The 25,675-nt window shown below is 35.9% G+C and overlaps 1 protein-coding gene across 1 annotated transcript; it reads right to left on the bottom strand.

The window, feature by feature from the left end:
- Positions 1-2,867: 2,867 nt before the first annotated feature.
- Positions 2,868-24,776, bottom strand: LOC141301584 (alpha-parvin). Its single transcript, XM_073831780.1, has 13 exons — positions 24,541-24,776; positions 17,073-17,162; positions 16,907-16,977; positions 16,720-16,822; positions 16,437-16,577; positions 15,794-15,909; positions 11,665-11,723; positions 9,300-9,319; positions 8,322-8,383; positions 8,177-8,245; positions 6,292-6,393; positions 5,843-5,915; positions 2,868-3,708 (listed from the first exon to the last, which is right to left on the bottom strand). The coding sequence occupies exons 1-13, from the start codon at positions 24,674-24,676 to the stop codon at positions 3,632-3,634; spliced, it is 1,119 nt and encodes a 372-aa protein (XP_073687881.1). The 5' UTR covers positions 24,677-24,776; the 3' UTR covers positions 2,868-3,631.
- Between the last annotated feature and the right edge of the window lie 899 nt (positions 24,777-25,675).

The raw sequence follows: 25,675 nt of genomic DNA, 5'->3' as shown, positions 1-25,675 counted from the left end.
CTCAACAGGTGAAAAACAGAAGCTCTCCGCTGTTGGTTTGTGGACAGTCATGGCTAAGACAAAGAAGCTCACTGAGGACCTGCGGCTGCGCATTGTGACTGCTCACAAGTCAGGAAAGGGCTATGAGACCATATCTAAATGTTTTGAAGTTTCAGTGGCTACAGTGCAAAGTATTATTTAAAAATACAAGACATTCCGCACTGTGAAAAATCTCAGAGGACGTGAAAAAGTGACACCTGTGCTGGCCAGGAGGATAGTGAGAGAGGTAAAAAAAAAGGATCACCACCAAGGCCATCCTGATGAATCTGGGCTCTGCTGGTGGCAACATCTCAAGGCAGACAGTTTAATGGACACTGCACAGCGCTGGGTTCAACAGACGCAGACCAAGGAGGACACCACTTCTCCAGAAGTCTTCTCCAGGCACACAAAAGCCCACTTGGCCTTTGCAAATGCTCATCTGGACAAAGAAGTAGACTTCTGGTCTTCTGTTTTATGGTCAGATGAAACAAAAATTGAATTGTTTGGCCACAATGATGTAGCCTTAATTTGGCGTAAATAGGAGAAGCCTTCAACCCTAAGAACACCATCCAAACTGTCAAACATGGTGGTGGGAACCTAATGTTTTGGGGCTGTTTTTCAGCCGGTGGACCAGGGAACCTAATCACAGTAAACAGCACCATGAAAAAGGAGCAATACATCAAAATTCTTAACAACAACATCAGGCAGTCTGCAGAGAAACTTGGTCTTGGGCACCAGTGGACATTTCAGCACAACAACGACCCAAAACACACAGCAAAAGTGGTGAAGAAATGGTTAGCAGACAAAAACATTAACGTTTTGCAGTGGCCCAGCCAGAGTCCTGACTTAAATCCAACTGAGAATCTGTGGAGGGAGCTAAAGATCAGGCTGATGGCAAGGAGACCCTCCAACCTGAAAGAGTTGGAGCTCATCACTAAAGATGAATGGGCAAAAATACCAGTGGAGACATGCGAAAAGCTGGTCAGCAATTATAGGAAGCGTTTGATTGCTGTAATAGCCAATAAAGGCTTTTCTATTGATTATTGAGAAGGGTATGAATAATTTTGGACATGCCACTTTTTGTTCAAATGTAAATAAAAGCTGAGAAAAAGTATTTTCCACAATAATGCCTCTTGTACATCGTCTTATTATTTTTTGGGAGAAGCCTGTGTCATTTCCGTTAAAAAAAAACTTGCTGGTTGAATAAAAGTAATTTTATGTCAGAATTTGCCAGGGGTATGAATGATTACGGGCTTGACTTATACATTTTCTGCCCCATGTCTTGAATTATATTCTTAATGCATATTAATAGACTGATTCATGCAGTGAAAGAATGCACTCTAAATGTGCACATGCACTAAATTCGTCTAAACAAAATTCATCACATTGTTTCGTTTTTTGCAATATACTCCATAATGTCATGGTGTCTCACGAGTTCAGTATTTGCGCTAAACCTGCGCAGATTTCGCTTGCATGAACTTCCCCAATAAATTAATGAGTGAACATTACACGAAATGTAACCAGACAAATTGGCTAATGATTTGACAGCATTTGGTGGGTTGGCGGGTGTTAATTTTAAACCCTGATTGTATATAACAACTTTCCTTTTGTGCTAGACATAAATTATAACCCAAATCATAGTTTGATGAGGAGAAGTGTAATATTAAGGTTGTTTCGAAGATGGAAACTAGTCATTTCAATGCAAATTCCCCACGTAGACCAACATTATGCTATTGACGATGGACCACATTTTGCTAATGTGACGTAAATGTACTTCTCCAAGTGTTTAGACTTACCGTTTTTGACTTCGGGACAATAAAACGGTTGAAAAGACCGTATCCACTTTATATTTCGGTGAATGTGCGCGAGATCTAGTTCATTAACTGCGGTAGAAAAATAAACTGTTTGCAGTACAAACCAGTGTGTTCATGATTTTGATAATACATTAAAATTATATGGTAAGGCACACCAGTTTGTAATCAAGCAGCTAAACGAGCTGTGATTTGTACAGCTAAAATAGCTGGAAACCAATGACACCAGAAGCCAAACCCATAAAATTCACAATTTTCCAGCTTTAAAGGGAGAAATAAGGTGAATAAACTCGCATTAAGAAAAAGGGACCAGGAATATCAGACTAAACATATATTTATTAGACTACACAAAATGCTAAATCTTACTGTTATACATATAGATATGAGATTTTCTATAGCAAACCAGACACAAGAATTTGAACGCTTCAGGTAGAAAAGTAATTTTCTGGGAAATTCATTCATTCTGACTGGAAGAATGAAACTAGTCCTTTACAAGAGCTTTAGAAAAAAAAAATCTATACAAGTTGAGTATTTCTCTTCTGTTTAAACCAGCAGTATTTGTTCAGAGAGTGACTCAACTGAAGATGTTCCATATCAGAATGTTTTTTATATTTATTGGTGGTTTTAAAGGACAAAACAAACTACGATGCTGAAGCACTGTGGTGTATGCCGTCTGCCAAACTGTTTAAGAGATCAAAATTAGACCATCATTTTGTTTTGCTGCCATTTTGAAAGAATCCAATAAGAATGTTAAAGCGATTTTTCAAGCACCGGTTCCCCATGTGGATGCGGACAGTTTTGAATGGAAGTAAATTACCCCCAAACAGCCTTCCACTTAAATAAGGACAAAGAGAGCCCACGTCTGCTGGTCATCCCTGCGGTATTTTGAACGCTGTAAGCATCTGTTCCAGTGAGTGGAATGAACCGAGTCTATCAGTGACAAGACGACTTAAAGTACAGCACTCAAGAACGCAGCCTTCGGCTCGGCAGAGAGGGAGGAAATGGAATAGAAGGATAAAATCTGACAATCACAATGGGTGAGATGATTCATCCACGTTTAATGTAGATTTTTTAGGTGGAGATAAGACATTGAATTTTACAAATGACTCTACTGCAATGAAATCCATCAAACAAGGTATAAAAAGTATTTTGGTGTAGTTTCTACAAACATCAAAGATGCCTTTTCAGTTAAATATGACTTTTTCCTAATAATGATTCAAGACATTGTTTTAAGATGTAGGAAAATAAATTAATCGGGCCAACTAACTGAGCCAAATTTGTGTGACAGCAGCATGCAAGTAAAAATATTTTTGGTTGATGCCGATATGCTATGCAAATGCGACAGTTATAAAAACATACTAAGCCTTGACAAATTAAAATACTTAGTGAAACAAAAACTCATTACAGCTAACTAATTTGGTCAAACACCCACTTGGAAATGCACCTGATAGTTTCAAAATAATATAGTGTTTAATGTGATATAATATGTAGTGCAAGCTGGGTATTTTCTCTCTGTTTAGGCACTTTAGGATTATACAGCTGATTGCATTTCTACAGGTAAAAGGCGAAGTTATGCTAGACTCTGAGGAATGGAATGCTGTCATCAAAAACGTTTATATGCATAGTGTTATATTCTTTAGTGTTTTTACATCCATTTAGATGACAAGAGAATACTTAAGACACAATTATTAGTCCTATAAGGGTATTGTACAATACTCCACATTGATTACCAGCATGTTTCATCTGTCAGTCTCATTAAAACTTAAAATAGCGGTCCACATAGACATATTTCCAGTTTTAGCTCATTCCACATGTCTGTACCTGGTGAAAAGGTTGTAAAGAACTCGGAGTGTCGATTTTAGGTCGCAATTCACAATATCTGAAATGAAACAGAAAACAAAAATGACTCATTTTGCAATTTGAGAACAAAAGCTTTCATAGTTACAACTCTCTTTGGATTGATTTTAAAGCATGAAATCGATTTATGGCATGCTAAATAATGTCTTAACTCTTCAAGGACTCTGAACGACATAATGCAAACAACAAAAAACCTAGACCCACTTTAAACCCGAAAATGATTCGATACCCACAAAAACACACATACAAATGTACACACAGTATAAAGAAACACTATAAATAAACAGAGCTGTAAAATTGAGGTATTTGTATAGTATTTATTCACATTTCACATTGATGCATTTGACAGACTCTTAATAAGCAGCTTACATTGCATTCAAGGTACACATTTTATTAGTTCTTGCTTTTCCTGGAAATTAAACCCACGACCTTGGCATTTCTAGCATTGTGCTCTTCTGTTTCAGCTCCAGGAAGGCTAAGTATTGCAAATTATGGATACTGTATATGGTATAGCATTTATTGTATATTGTGAACAGCTGATTTGTTTAACTAGCTCTTAAAGGGCTAGTTCACCCAAAAATGAAAATTCCGTCATTATTTACTTATCCTCATGTTGTTCCAAACCTGTAACACCTTTGTTCATCTTGGATGATATCTTAAGATATTTTTGATGAAATCCACAAGCTTTCTTTCTTACATGTTCAAGGCCCAGAAAGCTAGTAAGGAAGGAACATTAAAAATCATCCATGTGACAACAGTGGTTCAACCGTAATTTTATGAAAGCGATGAGAATACGTTTTGTGCGCAAAAAACAAATATAACAACTTTATTCAACATCTTATTTTCTTGTGTCAGTCGTCGACGCATGTTCACACTTGGATTTCATTAAAAATATCTTAATTTGTTTGGAATGACATGAGGGTGAGTAATTAATGACAGAATTTTCATTTTTGGGTGGACTATCCCTTTAAGAGAAGCTATTTAAGGTATATTTAATTACATGTTGCTTAGATTAAAAATGACCTAATATTATATTAACTGTAACTAATGTTAATACTTTATTATATATTACTATAAGTACATATCATTTAACTATACTAATTAATATTAATTATCCAAAAGAGAGGAAAAAACTGCAAACTCTTGTTAAGTAAGTAAAATAGAACTATGTACACTACCAGTCAAAAGGTTTTTAAATAAGATTTTTAATGTTTTTTTTTTTTAAAAGTCGCTTCTGCTCACCAAGCCTGCATTTATTTGATCCAAAGTAGAGCAAAAACAGTAAAATTCTGAAATACTTTTACTAATTAAAACAACTGTTTTCTATTTGAATATATTTTAAAATGTAATTTATTCCTGTGATTTCTAAGCTGGATTTTCAGCATTAGTCACATGACCCTTCAATTTGTGGTTAATGTGGATTTTTTTCAGGTTTCTTTGATGAATAGAAAGTCAGAAGAACAGCATTTATCTGAAATAGAAATCTTTTGCAACATTATAAATGTTTTATCATCACTTTTGATCAATTTAAGGCATCCTTGCAAAATAAAATATTAATTATAATTTCTTTCCAAAAAAAAAAAATAAAAAATTATACAGACTACAAGCTTTTGAATGGTAGTGTATAATGTTACAAAAGCTTTTTATTTCAGATAAATGCTGATCTTTGGATCTTTCTATTCATCAAATAATTCTGACAAAAATGTACTCAACTGTTTTACATTGATAATAATAATGATAATAATAAAACATTATTCTTGAACAGCAAATCAGCATATTAGAATGATTTCTGAAGGATCATGTGACACTGAAGACTGAAGTAATGATGCTGAAAATGTAGCTTTGATCACAGGAATAAATAACATTTTAAAAATATAACTAACTAAATAACTAGACTGTTTTAAAACTTAATGTAATAAAAAAAAATAAAGGCCTGTTTTAAATTGTATTTGAGTATCGTTTAAATTATCTCTGAAATATCTGTATGCGACATTCAAGAAATATATTTTGAGGTTGAAAGAGCACCACTTGCGAATTGGGAAGGTATCACTAGCCAAGTGAAGTTCTGACAAAGACGAATCTTTTTAAAATAGCCTGTCAACCACACAATTGCAATGATAGGATTTGGAGCCGTAACAAAACAAAGCCGTAATTACCTTCAGGCCTGGGTTTGGGCCTCTCCAGGCCACCATCCTGCATCAGCTCAAAGGAGAAAGACACATTATGAACCTGCAGGTAAAAAAGAATATGCCTTTAAGTACAAAAAAGGGTATGCGTTTACAAAAAAAAAAGTGATTTCCCCAAACTGGACTGTAGATGGACCTAAAGCAGTTATCTCTGAAATCCACACACAAGCACGGGATATTAGAAGGGAGCTACACATCACCCCACTTATCCGTTTCCTGTGCAGAGGCAGATTACAGATGCATCCTGGTGCGACATGCCCATTTGGCACAGGACGGGCCTGCTGGACTTGACCCAGGTGAGCAGCCTGTACTCTGGGCTGACTGTCAACACCACCCCCTCTCAATGACACTCAACACAGCACACCAGGGTGGCTTTCATACTGAAGCACGCTAACCGCAGACGTACTGCTAATTTATACCTTTTGGTCAAAATTCTCAGGCGTCAGGAAGAAGTTGTACAGGGGGACGAAGTATCCTTCCAGAAGTCCCATCAGCAGGACTAGATACACACCGTCTGCAAACTACACACAACACAGTCCTGTTGTAGATGCCAAATCGAGAGATACAAATTTACATAACACACATAATTTGAAGATACTAAAGCTACTTTTATTCAGCAAGAAGGCATTTAATTTATTAAAATTGACAGAGAAGGCATAATGTTCCAAAATATTTATATTTCAAATAAATGTTGTTCTTTCTATTCAGCAAAGAATCATGGAAAAAAACATTTTCACAAAAATATTAAGCAGCACAACCCTTTTTTTACTTCTTGAGGACCAAATCAGCATATTAGAATGATTTCAGAAGGATAACGTGACCCTGAAGACGAGTAATGATGCTGAAAATTCAGCTTTGCATCACAGGAATAAATTACATTTTAAAACTTATTAAAATAAACAAACAAACAGTTATTTTAAATATTTCACAAAATTACTATTCTTACTGTATCCATGATCAAATAAGAGATATTAGAATTTATATTATATGTATTTGTTATAATATATTGTTTATATTTACACTACCAGTCAAACGTTTTTTTTTTTTTTTTTTCAAAATGTAATTTATTCCTGTGATCAAAGCTAAAATTTCAGCATCATTAGACCAGTCTTTAGTGTCACATGATCTTTCAGAAATCATTCTAATAGGCTGATTTGCTGTTCAAGAAACATTTTTATTTTATTATTATTATCATCATCAATATTTAAAACAGTTGAGCGCTTTTTTCAGGGTTCTTTGATGAATAGAAAGATCAGCATTTATTTGAAACAAAAAGCTTAACATTACACACTATATCATTCAAAAGCTTGGAGTCATTATTTGTATATGTATAATACATTATATAAACTAATACTTTTATTTAGCAAGGATGCTTTAAATTGATCAAAAGTGATGATAAAGACATTTCTATTGTTACAAAAGACTTCTGTTTCAAATAAAATGCTGTTCTTCTGAACTTTCTATTCATCAAACAAACCTGCAAAAAATTCTACTCAGCTGTTTTTTACATTCATTAAAAATAATAATAAAAATAAAAATAAAAATAATAATAATAAATGTTTTTTGAGCAGCAAAACAGAATATTAGAATGATTCCTGAAGGATCATGTGACTGGACTAATGATGCTAAAAATTCAGGTTTGAAATCATAGGAATAAATTACACTTTAATATATATTTAAATAGAAAACAGTTATTTAAACAGTACAAATATTTTAAAATTGTACTGTGTTTGCTGTACTTTGGATCAAATAAACGCAGGCTTGGTGAGCAGAAGAGACTTTAAAAAAAAACATAAAAAAATCTTACTGTTCAAAAACTTTTGACTGGAAGTGTATATTCTAATATAATTTTATAAAATCAGAAATCATTTAGCTTCTCATTAGTTGATTAAAACCTATTCATATATAGAACATTAATATAAAACATTTGCCAACTGTAAACAGCCAACAAATAAGATTAAGAATAGCAAGTTAAATTTATATTTCTGAAACAAAGCTATATTGTATGGGTTAAATGAGCTACTTTAAATTATGTTTTTACGTTCCTTTTGTGTCAGTTTTGAAGCTTTAATGCCTTCCCATTGGAATTCTGTGTAAAAGAGTGACCAGCACAATCAAATAGGTTTGGAATGACTTGAAGGGAAATAAATGATAACAGAATCATAATTTAAATTAATTTAATGAACAATTTATCATGTTGCTGCTGCTACCATTTTATTAAATCACTGACACATGATTTCTCCTGGCTTGGCACTTTCTTTTACCACAGTCACTATATATTTATTGTCCTCATCCATGTGTTACCTGTGTATCCAGTTCAGCTACTTCCAAGTTCAGTTTATTCAGGTGTTTGTTGACGAAGGTGATGAGAGTCTGCAGAAAACAGATTCATATGTGGTCAGGCTTGCCTAGGGATGTCAATTCAGCTAATATTTTGGCTCTTTCGTACCTTCTTCACCACATTCAACTTGTCAGGAGCATGATCGAACAAGGTATCAAACGCATCACGCTCTGAATATAAGAAAACATACATTAATTAGAAACACAAGTGCAACTTTTAAAAGGGAACATCGGATGCCCATTTTCCACAATTTGGTATGAGTCCTTAGGGTCTTCATGAAATATCTGCAACATACTTCGGTTAAAATTCCTCAGTGGTCGTGTAAAACAACACCCGTTTTACCTCGTCAAAAACAGTTCTGTTCACACGACCTGTTTCGGTGCATGTCTCTTTAAATGATAATGAGCTCTGCTCATCCCACCCCTCTTTTCTGTTTTTGTGTATTTGGTAGCAAATTACGATAAAAAAACAAAATTAATGCATCCTTAGTGGCTCTGATGTCTGGAAAAAAATGAAGACTGCCTACGAGACATTTTTATTTTTGCTACAGCTGCTTGAGTGCGGATGTGTGCGGAGCCTGAGCAATATGACACCCTACTACTCAAAAAATCAAAACGGCTTGATAACTGAGATAGTTTAGGTTTTTTGGGGACTTAAAAAAAAAAAAGGAGTGAATGGATTTTTATCATTGTAGGGTGGTTGTGTCCACACACTGCTAAGACACATTTATATGCAAACACCATGTAAAAGTTATTTTTACACCCGATGTTCCCTTTAAAGGAATAGTAAACACTGGCATTCAAAAGTTTGAGGCTTTTCAAATTTTTTAAATGTTTTTGAAAAAAAGTCTCTCATTTACCAAGCCTGTATTTACTTCTTCAAAGGCAATATAAACTGTAATTGCTTAGAAGGACTGTTTTATAACTTTAATATAAAGTGTAATTTTTTTCTTTCTTTTATTCAAAGCTCAATTTCTTGTGGAATAAAAGTATTAAGCTCTATCAAAATCTTTCTAACCTCAAACTTTTGAACACTAGTGTGTTGTAATTTTTTGGGAATGGAAATAGAAATTTTAATAACACTTACCATGTCTGCCAGATAATGCCCTATAAACATGAAAAACATCAAATTATGATTGAAAAATTCATCACATAACATTAATATAACAGCTCTTGTCCGATATGTAATCGTCTGCCATCATGTAATGCTTAATTAACCTATAAAACACTAATAATTTAACAATATTGTTGAATTAAATCTTTAGCAAATCTCTCATTTTATATCTAGATTAGGAATATACTGTACGTTATAATGTTGTAGTGATTATAGCAGTTTATATATAGTTTATATATGTGTGTACTGTGTAAATTTATGTATATATAAAGGCACACACATACAGTATATACTATTTACTATTTACAACTTTATTAATCCCACAAGGGGCAATTGAGAAATGGCAGTAGCATCATCACACACTTTAGACAAACACAATACATGACTGACGGCTGAAGGTCTGGAATTCATGGAAGCTTTAGTTGGCCAAGGCCCGCCCATAAGACCGTTTGATCGACATGTCAAACAACCAATCACAGTTCGTTTCGTTCAGTGTCACGTTTCGGGGCGTGGAGATGCTCCCACAACAACAGACTGGCGTGCAACAAGTCAGTCATTGAAATAACCAGCATTGAAAGATAACGAAGAAGAGGGAGCACAAGCAGTAAGTCAGTAATTTGTTCGCGAATGTGGCAAATGTGTGTAACAACAATGGCGTCTGCATAAGCACCTTTTAGCAAAACGCTGAATTAATCAGTCTGCGCTTTGTTTCCCGGCGGACCGAATATAAACGCGACACTCGCGTCTCCTGGAAATCCGGTCAAATTCAACGAATCAGATGACGACTTCGACATTCCTGAAGTGTTTCCAGTTAAGTGTACCATATGCATCAGACGTTTAGCCAACGTTTCGTTGGCGTGACGTCTGAGGCTGAGACTAGGCGAACTGCAAGGAGTCTAATTTGTGACCCATAACTCCTCATTATGGGTACTCTTTTCTTCATATTAAGAATATTTTTTAACTCCTTAGTTACCCATGGTTTGTTATTTGGAAACACAGTCACACTTTTAGTGGGTATAATCGATTCAACACAAAAATTAATAGAACTGGATACCACAAGAACCTGACCGTTTAAGTCCATGCTATCACTTAAAAACAAGTCCCAATTCGTGAGCTCGAAACAACTTTGCAGCTCACCATTGCTCGTGTCAGTCCAGTTCTTAAAGATCTTTCTCTGCTTTTCTGCACGCTTTACAGCTGGCGTGTATGCCGAAGCCAAGAGTATTGCATTATGATCAGCTGATCCAAGCGGAGGCAGAGGAACGGACTTAAAAGCACCTTGAATCGGGCCGTAACACCTGTCCAGAATCTTGTCTGCCCGAGTTGCACATGAGACATATTGATAATAACCTTTTAAAACATTGTCCAAGTGACACTGATTAAAATTACCTAAAATAAATTTAGGAGAATCTGGAGATTTAGCATCCAATTTGTTCAATGCTGTCATCAGCACATCAGAGGCTATATCCAATTTTGCTCGAGGATGAATGTAAACAACAAGAAAATACAGTTGAGGAAACTCACGTGATAGATAAAAGGGGCGAACGGAGAGAACAAGCATTTCAATTTCAGAGGAGCATATTTATATATGCTCCTCTGAGCGTATATATTTTGAAAATATTTACACGTATATATTCATAATCACGATTAATCGTTGCCTAGCACCATTTAAAACTATTAATTTCTATTTATTTGTTTGTTTGTGCATTATTGTGTAGAATGTTACTAATCGGTCATTTATCAGCAAGAATTTAATAACTGCATGCAATGCAAGTTAGGCATTTCATTTATCTTCTGTACAACATGGGAGGTAATTTATCTCTCTCAATTCTACGGTCACTGAAAGCCAGGCAAAAAAAGGCGGCTGCCATTTGGGTGTGTGGAAGGGTGATCAAATTGATCGGGCAAGTCTGGGACAGCCCTGGACAGGGCTTCCTCCCCATGAGGCCCCCTCCTCCTCACTCTGTAATCACTCCTGCCAGCCATCAGCCTGGGCAGCAGCAGCTACTGTGTGTGTGATAACAGCCTCAGGAAGTATTCCACAAACACACACATACACATGCAAAAACACACACTTATCTCCCCAGCTGCCAGGTGCCTGCTGGACCGCTATACAGTCAGCTGTGCACATATGTGTGTGTGTGTGCACAAAGGGTGACAAAACTGCACCAAAGCTAATCCAAACGCCATCTTGTAATCAGCGATCTACCGCATAATGTTTGAAACATATGAAAGGAATCATTACAAAAGGTGCAAAAGATTATTAGACCTTGATATTGACACATTTATTAACACGTGGGGGTGACATTTGTAAATTAGGGTTGCCATATTGACGTACTCTGTGTTGCCAGTGATCTTCTCCATAACCTGACGGGATTGAAGAATGCCCTCTCGTTTCTAAGGGAAAGAAAAAGAGGAATTAATTGAATATAAACGGGAGCCAGAAATTTCTGAAAGACTTGAACTGCTATCGTTTGTACTATCAAAATATCTGTTATGGTAAAACAAAGAGTTCCTCTAGTCAGGCATAACAGGACAAATACAAGAGGACAAAGTTTGAGACAACATTTATCAAATCCATTCTCCTATACAAATGGTTAGTATTAGATATATAATTGTATAATTAAAAAAAATTAACTAATTAAAATGTAATACAATATATGTTACTAAGTTAGACTAAGTCTATTTTTCCTGATATTTCCTTGACTACATGAACTACAACTGTGTGATTCAACACTGAAAGCAAGACAAGATAGAAAGCAAAATAAATTAGAAAGTAAAGATTCTATCAATAACAGCAAGTTAGCATCAGTTACTGGAACTAATTAGCTTTATAAATTGGGGCTAACTGACTAGAACCATCAATATTTGATCCAATATAAAAAAAAGTAAGTAAATATTGGCTATAATCATGAGTATTTGATTCAATATTGAAAGAAAGCAAGGAAATATTAAATGAAAGCAAGAAAAAAATTAGAAAATATTAGTTAATGAAGCTAATTAGCTTTAGAGAACAAGGCTAACTGACTATAACCATCCATATTTGATCTAATATCAAAATAAAGCAAGTAAATATTGACTCTAATCATGAGTACTTGATGCAAGAAAATACTGAATGAAAGCAAGAAAAATGACAAAAAACTATAAAAACATCAACTTCATTGAGCTAGCATTAGTTACTGAAGTTAACTAGCTTTAGAAATTGAGGCTAACTGACTATAACCATCCATATTTGATCCAATATAAAAAGAAAGTAAGTGAATATTGGCAATAATCATAAGTATTTGATTCAATATTAAAAGAAAGCAAGAAAATACTGAATGAAAGCAAGAAAAAAAGGACAAAAAACATCAACTTCATTGAGCTAGCATTAGTTACTGAAGCTAACTAGCTTTAGAAATTGAGGCTAACTGACTATATGACTAATGACTATAATCATGAGTATTTGATCCAATATTGAAAGAAAGCAAGGACATATTGAATAAAATCAAGACAAATGATGCTAGCTAGGTAGTTATAAGTCTAGGTAGACTTATAACTACCTAGCTAGCATCGTTTACTGAAGTTAATTAGCTTTAAAAAATTAATGTTAACTGACCATACCCATCCATATTTGATCTAATATCAAAAGAAAGCAAGTAAATATTGACTCTAATCATGAGTACTTGATTCAATGACGGAAGAAAGCAAGAAAATACTGAATGAAAGCAAGAAAAAAAGGACAAAAAAACAATAAAAACATCAACTTCATTGAGCTAGCATTAGTTACTGAAGCTAACTAGCTTTAGAAATTGAGGCTAACTGACTATATGACTAATGACTATAATCATGATTATTTGATCCAATATTGAAAGAAAGCAAGGACATATTGAATAAAATCAAGACAAATGAGAAAATACAAATAAAAACTGAGATTTCATTGAGCTAGCATCAATTACTGAAGCTGATTAGCTTTAGAAATTAAGGCTAACTGACTATAACCATCCACATTTGATCCAATATCAAAAGCAATTTATATAGACTATTGTCATGAGTATTTGATCCAGTATCAAAAGAAAGCAAGAAAATTTGAAAATACAGATAAAAACATAGACTTCATTGAGCTAGCATCAGTTACTGAAGCTAATTATCTTTAGAAATTGAACTTTCCATATTTGGTTGAAAATCAAAACAAAGCAAGAAGATATGAACTATTACCATAAGTATTTATTCTATAACAAAGTTAAGCAAAAAGAAATTAAGACAAAAGACAAAATACAGATGCTATCACTGAGATGCTTTCACTCAGCTTATTAGCTTTCATGTCCCTGCTGAAAAAAAAACAGCATATGCTGGTTAGGTATGTTTTGGTGCTGGGATGCTGGTTTATGCTGGCCTCTTGCTGGTTTATGCTGGTCATTTGCTGGTTTATGCTCGTCCTTGACCAACAACATGACCAGCATAAACCAGCAAAGGACCAGCATAAACCAGCAAAGGACCAGCATTAACCAGCTAAGGACCAGCATTAACCAGCTAAGGACCAGCATTAACCAGCTAAGGACCAGCATTAACCAGCAATGGACCAGCATTAACCAGCAAAGGACCAACATTAACCAGCAAAGGACCAGCATTAACCAGCTAAGGACCAGCATTAACCAGCAAAGGACCAGCATTAACCAGCAAAGGACCAGCATTAACCAGCAAAGGACCAACATTAACCAGCAAAGGACCAGCATTAACCAGCCAAGGACCAGCATTAACCAGCAAAGGACCAACATTAACCAGCTAAGGACCAGCATTAACCAGCAAAGGACCAGCATTAACTAGCAAAGGACCAACATTAACCAGCAAAGGACCAGCATTAACCAGCTAAGGACCAGCATTAACCAGCTAAGGACCAGCATTAACAAGCAAAGGACCAGCATTAACCAGCAAAGGACCAACATTAACCAGCAAAGGACCAGCATTAATAAGCAAAGGACCAGCATTAACTAGCAAAGGACCAGCATTAACAAGCAAAGGACCAGCATTAACCAGCAAAGGACCAGCTAAGGACCAGCATTAACCAGCAAAGGACCAACATTAACCAGCTAAGGACCAGCATTAACCAGCAAAGGACCAGCATTAACTAGCAAAGGACCAGCATTAACTAGCAAAGGACCAACATTAACCAGCAAAGGACCAGCATTAACCAGCTAAGGACCAGCATTAACCAGCAAAGGACCAGCATTAACCAGCAAAGGACCAGCATTAACCAGCAAAGGACCAACATTACCCAGCAAAGGACCAGCATTACCCAGCAAAGGACCAGCATTAACCAGCAAAGGACCAGCATTAACCAGCAAAGGACCAGCATTAACCAGCAAAGGACCAGCATTAACCAGCAAAGGACCAACATTAACCAGCTAAGGACCAGCATTAACCAGCTAAGGACCAGCATTAACCAGCTAAGGACCAGCATTAACCAGCTAAGGACCAGCATTAACCAGCAAAGGACCAACATTAACCAGCTAAGGACCAGCATTAACCAGCTAAGGACCAACATTAACCAGCTAAGGACCAGCATTAACCAGCTAAGGACCAGCATTAACCAGCTAAGGACCAGCATTAACCAGCTAAGGACCAGCATTAACCAGCAAAGGACCAACATTAACCAGCTAAGGACCAGCATTAACCAGCTAAGGACCAGCATTAACCAGCAAAGGACCAGCATTAACCAGCAAAGGACCAACATTAACCAGCAAAGGACCAGCATTAACCAGCAAAGGACCAGCATTAACCAGCAAAGGACCAACATTAACCAGCTAAGGACCAGCATTAACCAGCTAAGGACCAGCATTAACCAGCTAAGGACCAGCATTAACCAGCTAAGGACCAGCATTAACCAGCAAAGGACCAACATTAACCAGCTAAGGACCAGCATTAACCAGCTAAGGACCAACATTAACCAGCTAAGGACCAGCATTAACCAGCTAAGGACCAGCATTAACCAGCTAAGGACCAGCATTAACCAGCTAAGGACCAGCATTAACCAGCAAAGGACCAACATTAACCAGCTAAGGACCAGCATTAACCAGCTAAGGACCAGCATTAACCAGCAAAGGACCAGCATTAACCAGCAAAGGACCAACATTAACCAGCTAAGGACCAGCATTAACCAGCTAAGGACCAGCATTAACCAGCTAAAACCAGCATCTCAGCACCAAAACATACCTAACCAGCATATGCTGTTTTTTTTTCAGCAGGGCTGCGTTTAATATTCTGACTTGCTTTCTTTCCTCAAAGATATATTGTTAAAAAAATGGTAATTCAAAAAAATCTTTTTGTGTGATTTTGTGGAGATCTGTGAGAGAATTTGTCTGACAAGTTTATCAGAGAGTGTTTTAAATGCAAACATAACTCGCTGATGTTATCTACTTCTAGCATCATAACAACAAAGATTTATTAGCAGTTAGAGAACATTGGAGTCTAAAACAGGGGCTACGTACCTGAACCACAACCACCTGAATGGACACATGGTCAGGGAGGCGAATGGGGGCTCTGAAGTGCTGTGAGAGCGCCACCAACAGGTGAAGGATGGCCACGATGCTCTTAGCGTGAACCGCTAGGAAATGGTTTTAAAAAATGAAAAGAAAAGAAAAAAAAAACACATTTAGGTTTTAACATTCCCTAGTCTTGTTTGAATGAAATAAAACAAGTATTGGCATGAAATAAGCAGAGATGTAGTTTCAGCTCTGTGAATTGTTACTCAAGGACATAGGATTAATGTTCGCCTCCGTTAATACAAAAATCAATATCGCATAACTCTCTCTGCCTCATAAAACACAATAAAACGACTTGCAATCTCTTTAGTGTCTCTTCCAGATGAGTGGAAGGATTGAAATCCACTGAAAGACACTGTTACATCACCTTAAGTGTTTTCAAGCCTTTGAAGCTCTAAGCTACAAGGAACACTCATCAATAGCGTTTTAAACAGACGTTACTTTGTTGTAAAGCCATTTTGTACACCACAGCATGTCTAAGTGGACGCTTTTAAGACTTAGTGCCCAATACAAGTCCATGTTAAACAGCGCATAAGATTTGTCTTAATTAGGAGAAATCAAATTTCATGCTGGAGCTCTAGGGACCTACAGTCGACGTTCCACTTGATGCTCCTGGTGGAGACCTTCAGAGCATCATTGATCCTCTCCAAAACCGTCTGCAACTTTTGTTTCTGGGCAATCTCAGATTGGGTCACCTCTGCAACATTCAGCTTCTCGCCTTCAAGCTTCTCTATGAGATGGAAACACAAGGCCAAATGAGAATAGAGAAGATGGAGAAGGTCTCTAAAAGTTCAAGTAGAGCTTTCTTGGATATCTAGTCCAATATAACCAATCCAAATCAGCCACATGTCAAATAAGCAGAGATTGTTTACCAAAGAGCTTCTGGAGAACCTGTCCATCATAGAGATCTTCAGCCAGGTCCTTCACAATGATCCTTTCCCCAACCAGAACATCGTTGATCCAGTCGATAAGCACCTAATCATGGATGTACAGGTTTGGAATGGCATGAGAGTGAATATATAAATGACAGAGTGTACATTTGTGGTTTTAAACACAAACCTTCATGAGTTCCTGGAGCTTTCGGTCATTTTTTGAGTTGGGGTCCACCATGGTGCGGACTTCATTTTCCTCTGTGAGAGAAAGAGACAGGCAGGATGAAGGTGTAAGGGCATATTATTAACCTGAGCGAGCATCAATTGAATAATGAGGCTACGGGTGCACCTACCTAGCATGATGTCCTCAGGATGAAGCTCAAAAGGTGTGGGACTCAGGGGGAGATTAATGGCGTTCATCCCCTCCTCCTGCAGCTCAGATACTATGGGATACAGGACACATTGGGTGAGAGATGACAAATTATTTCTGAATTTGAAAAAAAGAAACAAAGAAAGGATATTGAGTAGGGGTTTTCACCCTCATTTTTTTGCTGTTATACAAGTGGTTGACAATATATTCATTTACCTTGTTAGATTATAATGAGTGTTGCAGAGAAGCATCTCTTTGACTAGACTTTTAACTTCCCAAACTTAAAGTCAATATGAATAACCATTTACAAGCCATTTTACTTGTGTAATCTGACATATTTAAGAGTGAAAATGGATATTACTGTACACTACTGTTGAGCAGTTTTAAAGAAATTAATACTTTTTTAGCATGGATGCGTTTAACAGTAAAGACATTGTTAAAAAGATCTCTATTTCAAAAAAATTAATTCTTTTGAACTTGAACTCATCCAAAGAGTGAACTATTGAACCCTGAAAAAAAATGTATCACGGTTTTCACAAAACTACTGTTTTCAAAACTACGTTTTCTATGGAAGCACATTTTCATCCGCTGAATAAAAGAATACTTTTTATCTTACAATTCTGACTTTTTTCTCCGAATTATGAAACATTAACTTGCATTTGTGAGAAATGAAGGCAGAACTGCATGAAGCAAGAAGCACAGCAAATCTAAGAAATAAAGTCACAATTCTGAGAAATAAACTCTTTTTCTCAGAAGTGTGTCTTCATATCTCACAATTATGGCTTCATAACACACTATTGTGAGTTATTAAGTCAGAATTGTGAGATATAATTTCCCAGTTCTTAAGAACATATATATATATATATCTTGCAATTCTGAGAAAAAAAAAAGTCAGAATTGTGAGTTTATCTGGCAATTCTGACTTTATAACTAGTTTATATCTCAGTTCCTGAGAAAAAAAAAAATCTGAATTGCGAAAAACAAATTCGCATTCACAAGAAAATAAGTCACAACTGGGTTTTTATTTTGCAATTCTGAGAAAAAAAAGTCACCATTGTGAGTTCATATCTGGCAATTATGACTTTATAACTAGCAATTGTGAGTTATCTCTCAGTTCTGAGAAAAAAAAAATCTAAACTGCGAAATACAGACTCACATTTATGAGAAAATAGGTCAGGATTGTGTTTTTATTTTGCAATTCTGAGAAAAAGGTCAGCATTGTAAGTTTATATCTGGTAATTCTGACTTTATAACTAACAATTGTGAGTTTATATCTTACAGCTCTGAGAAAAAAGTCAAAACTGCAAAATACAAACTCACATTTGCGAGAAAATAAGTCAGAATTGTGTTTTTATCTTGCAATTCTGAGAAAAAAAAAATCCGAATTTTGAGTTTATATCTCGCAATTCTGACTTTATAACTCGCAACTGCAAGTTTTTATCTCGCAATTCTAAGAAAAAAGTCTGAATTGTAAGATAAAAAGTTGCAATAATGTTTTTTTTTTTTTTTAATGGCAAAACGGACTTCCATAGTTTTCAGCGCTGACAATAAGAAATGTTCCTTGAGCACTAAATCAGCATTTTAGAATTAAAATTATACATATTTCCCAGGAATCTGTCTTTTTTTTAAATGAATGAACCATTAGCGCACCTCCTATCCAATAAATCTCTGTAAGATTTGTGATTTGTTACTTTTGATATAAAGTCTCAGATAGCAAAATCTGTCCATTTTATTACAGTATTCAAACAATAAATGCCTGTTTGTCGCCGTTTAACGTGGAGTGACAGATTGCTGTAGCGCCTCAGTTCAAGAGAAGCAGCATGTTAACTGGTCGTCCTCCGCTTTAATACCAATTACAGCACAAAATAAACATGAATAAACATCTGAAGGTGAGTTAAAAGAAAGAGTACAACTTGCTGAAATCCATATCCTGTCTAATGTAATCACTCAATCAGTGTTTCAACCACAGAAAGATGTCAGTAAATAAAACAGCTTGTAATCAATGTCACTTAACGTCATATTTACCTCAGAAAAAACATTTGGTGACCATGAACTCAGCTAGAAAAAACATCTTGTACTTTTTAATAATATTTTGCATTGTAGCCACTAGAACTTCAAAACATTTAGATATGGTCTTATAGCCCTTTCCTGACTAGTGAGCAGCCACAATGTGCAGCCGCAGGTCCCCAGTGAGTTCCTTTGTCTTAGCCATGACTGTCCACAAAGCAGTCACACAGCAGAGAGCTTCTGTTTTTCACCTGTTGAGTTGATTAAAACAGCTGTTTCCAATGAATCCGGTTAATTAGGATGCTTTAGAACAGCTTGGACTATTTGGAATGGTATAGAACTTTGGATTTTCCCATAGACTGTGACAGTTTGCAAAGGGTATGAATAATTTTGCACATGCCACTTTTTGTTCAAATGTAAATTAAAGCTGAGAAATTTTTTTTTCCACAATGATACCTCTTGTACATCGTCTTATTATATTTTGGGAGAAGCCTGTTGTCATTTCTGGTCAAAAAAAAAAAAACTTGCTAGTTGAATAAAAGTAACTTTAAGCCAGAATTTGCCAGGGGTATGAATAAGTTCGGGCTTGACTGTATATATATCCAAAATAATCAATATTGCATCGAATCAAATCAAATCGTGAAATTTGTGTCAAAACCTAGCCCTATCAGGATGCTTTTCATTTTTGAACTTGGCCCAGTAAGCAACCACCACAAAAACCCACTAACACCTAACAACACCCTGGCATCACAGTTCACATTTTCAGAAGAAATGTATATATAAATAGGTCAGGATTGTGTTTTTATTTTGCAATTCTGAGAAAAAGGTCAGCATTGTAAGTTTATATCTGGTAATTCTGACTTTATAACTAACAATTGTGAGTTTATATCTTACAGCTCTGAGAAAAAAGTCAAAACTGCAAAATACAAACTCACATTTGCAGTTCACATTTTCAGAAGAAATGTATATATTTATTAGTCTTTAGGAGAACATCAGGGCATCAACATTCTCAACATCCTCAGAGAAACAACCCAGCTCTTCGCGCCCACCGCAACCCAGCATGCATCACTGTCTCCAGCACTGATTATGGGGATGCGAACATCCTGTGCTGGATTCCAGAGGCCTCCCATGGAGGACGATATCCTATTAATCAACACCCTCTCAACCTCACGCACAGCTGCTTCTTCTCACTGACGTGGGGGCGCATACAATCCAACGACACGACAAAGACGGCATGTATCTTGTACTATAGGGAGCGTTAAGGTTAACGTGGGTGACATGGGCAGATGTTTAACAATTTAACCACCACAGCTTCTTCAGAAATTGTCCAGTTACTTTGAACTCTACCAGAAGACCTAGCATTTTATGGTGCATTTTGAAGCTTTACCTCATTTAAAAGCTGCATATAAATTCACAGGAAGAAAATAACAAGTTTGGAATAAGTAGTGGTAGTCATCCTGCACCATTTTAATTCATATTTCCAATTGTGGAATGAAAGCAATTTCTTCTGGGTACAAGCCACAAAATAGTCCTCATCAAATCCTACATCAATTACCCATCCAGATCACAGTTCTTGTCCTGTGTGTGGGTGAATAAGAGACGGAGAACTAGACTGTCAGAGTATCAGAAGGCTCAGCTGCTTTTTCCTCTAATTCAGCCTTGTGAGCGCAATCATTACAGAAGTGCACTCTCGTGCAAACCCAGAAGAAACACTCCAATGTAATGGGCAGCAGCACACAGCCTAATTTACTTACTGGATAAGAGGACAACAAGAAGACTAATATATTTTTATTTGTTAAGGATGTCGATCACTATAACTTGCCAGGACTGTTAGTGGGTATTGTAGTCTAGCACCACAGCTGTTCTTGTTTCAAGGCGCAGAGATGACTCTGTTCTCATTCCTGTACATCTTAAGCCTCGTTCAGACCGAATACCTTACATGGCTAGAAGAACGCTGCCAAAGATGGGTGTTAGCTGAAGACAGCGCTTAAGAATACTTTATAAAGTGCCAACGTATGATTTCGGGTCTATAAACGGCTGATTAGTGCTTCTCAAGACTGTCTAGAGATTTTTGTCAGAATGATATGATGACTCAGACATTTTCAGGTGTGGTTGAATATTTTGAAAGATTTGTGTAATCATGCCTCTAGGGTGCATACTTTAAAGTGCTACTTGCCAAAACGGAACACATAAAAATCTCTTAACTGAACTGCTACAGAGTGTTTTCATGATGCATTAATTGGCCATATTGGCGGCACTGAACGTAAACAATGTCACTGAACCAAATAAAAACTTGCATATTTCGCTGATTATTGCTGCTGAAATGATCAATTATTTAGAGATGCACCGATTGACCGGCTAGTGATCGGAATCGGCCGATTTTTCACGATCGGCCCGGATCGGTGACCGGCCGGTCAATTTCTCCTCTTGCCGATTCCTAGCCGATCCCTTTATTGCCAGCGGCGCATGCAATTACGTCACAGTCACGCGCGCGCACTCACGGTCGTGTGTAAACTAGGGCTGTGCGATATGGACAAAAGAAACCGATCACGATTTTCTTGAACAGTATTGCGATTTCGATTTTAATCACGATTTTGACACAGACATGTTTTACAGTGTGAATCTAAAACATTTTTTTTAAAAGGAAAACAATTAGATCTTTATCAAAGACCTGTAACATGTCTCTAAAACAGAAGGCAGAAAGAAAAAAATCACCTAGCAGGTGAAAAAAGCACCAAAAAAATATAGGCACACCCAATTTCTTTTTAGTAATGCACTGATCTTGATTCTTCATGGCTGATTCTGACAGCAGATGTTTTACAAGCACATGATAAAAGTAGGCTACTCTTTCAATATTCAAAGTGCAAATAGAGACCTAATTTTTCAAGCATGATACATTGATACATACAACTATAGACAACTACACAATATATTTTTATAGCCCACATACTAATAACTGCTTAGATATTTTATGTAGCCTAATTTGCCTGCTTTGTTACTTATATTTTTATAAATGTATATTATTTTTTTCTAATGTTTTAAAGGCTCAGAGCTGTAATGTTTATTCATTTCTTTTATTATAAAATAAAAAAAAGTTACATTGAGGAAAAGATTTTTGTTAGTATAACTATACTATGTTAGTTACAGGAACTAATTTTATACCTTTTTCGAAGGCACTAAGCACTTTATTTTGTTGTTAAAGTTATTTTACTGTAAGAAGATCCTGTAATGTTTAATAATTTATTTTGTTATAAAATAAATTTAATTAAAAGAAAATATTTCTGTATATGCTTTCATTACAGTTCTTAAAAAAAAAAAATCAGAATCGGCAAAAATCGGAATCGGCAGATCACACTTACTGAAAAATCGGAATCGGCCAAGAAAATTGCAATCGGTGCATCTCTACAATTATTGTCATGTTTTGGGGTGTACTAATCGGTCGGATCGGGAAAAACATTTGGAGTACTACAAGTTATGACAAATCAGGGAGAAGAGTGCAAAAAACTGTTGCTTGTGGATGGCCAAACTGAACCAGGATTTCCAGAGCAAGAATCTTGACAATATTAATGTTTGTTCTTATCATTTCCAGTCAGGTATGTGAAATATTAGGCTAATATCTATAAATAATACTTCTCATTAGGCTATGTATATTAACAACCTACTAGCCTAAGCTTGTCAAAATATTGCGCTCTGCATGCTTACGAAGTCCTTCTTTATATGCTTTAGCACAGGGGTCCCCAAACTTTTTTCTGAGCGGGCCACATAATTTTCTTTTCTTCAATGGGGGGCCGGGTCGGTTTATAAAAGAAAAATTCCATGGGCTGGACTGACTACTATTAATATTATTATTTTATTATGATTTTACCTGTATTTATTTTACCTTTTAATGCTAGAATAGTTTATTATTTTTTTATGCACCAGACAGACAAATGATCATTTCTTTTCAAAAGATATACAGGTGCTTCTCAGTAAATTAGAATGTCATGGAAAAGTTCATTTGTTTCAGCAATTCAACTCAAATTGTAAAACTTGTCTATTAAATACATTTAATGCACACAGAGTGAAGTAGTTTAAGTCTTTGGTTCTTTTAATTGTGATGATTTGGCTCACATTTAACAAAAACACAACAATTCGCTATCTCAACAAATTAGAATATGGTGAATATGCCAATCAACTCAAAACACCTGCAAAGGTTTCCTGAGCCTTCAAAATGGTATCTTAGTTTGGTTCACTAGGCTACACAATCATGGGGAAGACTGCTGATCTGACAGTTGTCCAGAAGACAATCATTGACACTCTTCACAAGGAGGGTAAGCCACAAACATTGATTGCCAAAGAAGCTGGCTGTTCACAGAGTGCTGTATCCAAGCATGTTAACAAAAAGTTGAGTTGAAGAAAAAAGTGTGGAAGAAAAAAAAATGCACAACCAACCGAGAGAACCGCAGCCTTGAGAGGCTTGTCAAGCAAAATCGATTCAAGAATTTGTGAACTTCATAAGCAATGGACTGAGGCTGGGGTCAAGGCATCAAGAGCCACCACACACAGACGTGTCAAGGAACGATCGCGATGACACATTATGGCAATGTACCATTCTGTTGGTGAATTTAACAAATAATTAGGCTATGTTAATAACTAAGGGAAATTTTAGGTTGAAAGCCAACCTTTATTATCAAATACCGACATGATACAAGTAAAACATATTTAAAATGACATTTTCAAAATATATCTCTGGCATTGTTCAGAGGGCCGGTCCAAATGTGGGGGCGGGCCGCATTCGGCCCCCGGGCCTTAGTTTGGGGACCCCTGCGTTAGCAGCTTCCACACATTTTTTCCTGGTTTAGACAGCAAAAATTAGCAGAACAACGTATTCAGTAGTACATTAACCACAATGAATGCTGTTGTTTACATCTACATTTACTTCTAACGTTAGCCTTTCTAATTTTATTTTCACCTCATGTGTCAAATCAGTTAACTCTAAGTATTACGAGACGGGTCAAAAAAAGATTCAATTGAATCGACTCAATTGAGTTAGAGAAACGCACTGCCTGATTCAGTTTGACTCGTGAACGAATCGCTCAGGCCGCTTTTGTAAAGTGATTCATTAAAAAGATTCGACTCAAAAGAACAATTCGTTAATGAATCGAACATCGCTAGCAAGCGGTACAAACTTTAGTGTAAACATCACACTGTTCGCTACTTTAAAAACAGCCTGTTGTCGTTTTATTTAAGGTTTAAAAGTATATACAAGAAGCTGAGATTGCTGACAGTGTTAACAAACGTATTCCTGCGTTTTCCCCAGTTGGAGGAGGGAATTAAGGTGATTTAGTTAGACTTCTGAAGAAGTTTTGTGGTAACTCGAGGACTTCACAGCAAAACTGTCATGACTACTTTATTTGGTTAACGTTCAGAAGGTGAATAATAACGTATTTAAGTTCATTCGCTACCTTCTTTCGCCTTTTTTCTCCTGGCCAGGGTCCCACCAAGTTTTCCCAGAAATGAGTCATCTTTCTTTCTGGAGGACGGAGACTTTGGAGTTGGCGACTTGGGAGAAGACGGAGATTTCTGCGGGGAAGACGCCATCGGTATAAACAAACAACCAGGGGCAGAAAAGTGTAAATAATATGTGATTTCCCCCGCTGAGGGAGTGAGTAAAATCCCAGGAGCAGGAACGGAAACGGAATTCCAGCTATTTGCCCAGCCTTCTAAAACGAGCTTCCCTTATCCTTTGATCCCACCCTCTTTTCCTGTTCAGAAAGTTATTCGTAGTGAGTTGGCAAAATTATATAATAAAGTCAATTTTATTATTACTGCATTGAGTTATTAGATTGAGGCGTCGAATGTAAAACATACATACAAAAAATAAATAAAGAAATAAAGAAATAAAGAAATGACCAGCTTTGCTTAATAGGCTTAAACGAGCTATTTAATACTTTTTAATATTTTACATGGGAAAAAAAAATCTAATTTAATTTTCTTACACTACCAGTCAAAAGTTTTTGAACAGTAAGATTTTTAATGTTTTTTAAAGAAGTCTCTTCTGCTCACCAAGCCTGTTTATTTGATCCAAAGCACAGCAAAAATAGTAAAAGTTAGAAATATTTTACTATGTAAAATAGCTGTTTTTGAATTTAAAATTTAATTTATTCGTGTTATTTCAAAGCTGAATTTTTAGCATCTATTATTACTGTTGAAAACAGCTGAGTAGAATTTTTTTCAGTTTTTTTGATGAATAGAAAGCTCAAAAGAACAGCATTTATCTGAAATAGAAAGCTTTTGTAACATTATAAATGTCTTTATCATTTAAACTAAGCATCCTTGCTAAATAAAAGTATTAATTTCTATAATTAATACTTTAATCACATAAAAAGAAAATTATACTAACTTCAAGCTTTTGAATGGTATAGTGTATAATATTACAAAAGCTTTTTATTTTATGGAATATGTTGATCTTTGGATCTTTCTTAATCAAAGAATTTTGAAAAAATGTGCTCAACTGTTTTAAATATTGATAATAATAATAAATTCTACCTTGCATATCAGTAAATCAGCATATTATAATGATTTCTGAAGGATCATGTG

The sequence above is a fragment of the Garra rufa genome, chromosome 25 (genome assembly GCF_049309525.1).
Source record: "Garra rufa chromosome 25, GarRuf1.0, whole genome shotgun sequence".
Lineage (NCBI taxonomy): Eukaryota > Metazoa > Chordata > Actinopteri > Cypriniformes > Cyprinidae > Garra > Garra rufa.
The sequence above is the reverse complement of the archived record's forward strand: the minus strand, read 5'-3'. Positions and strand labels throughout refer to the sequence as shown.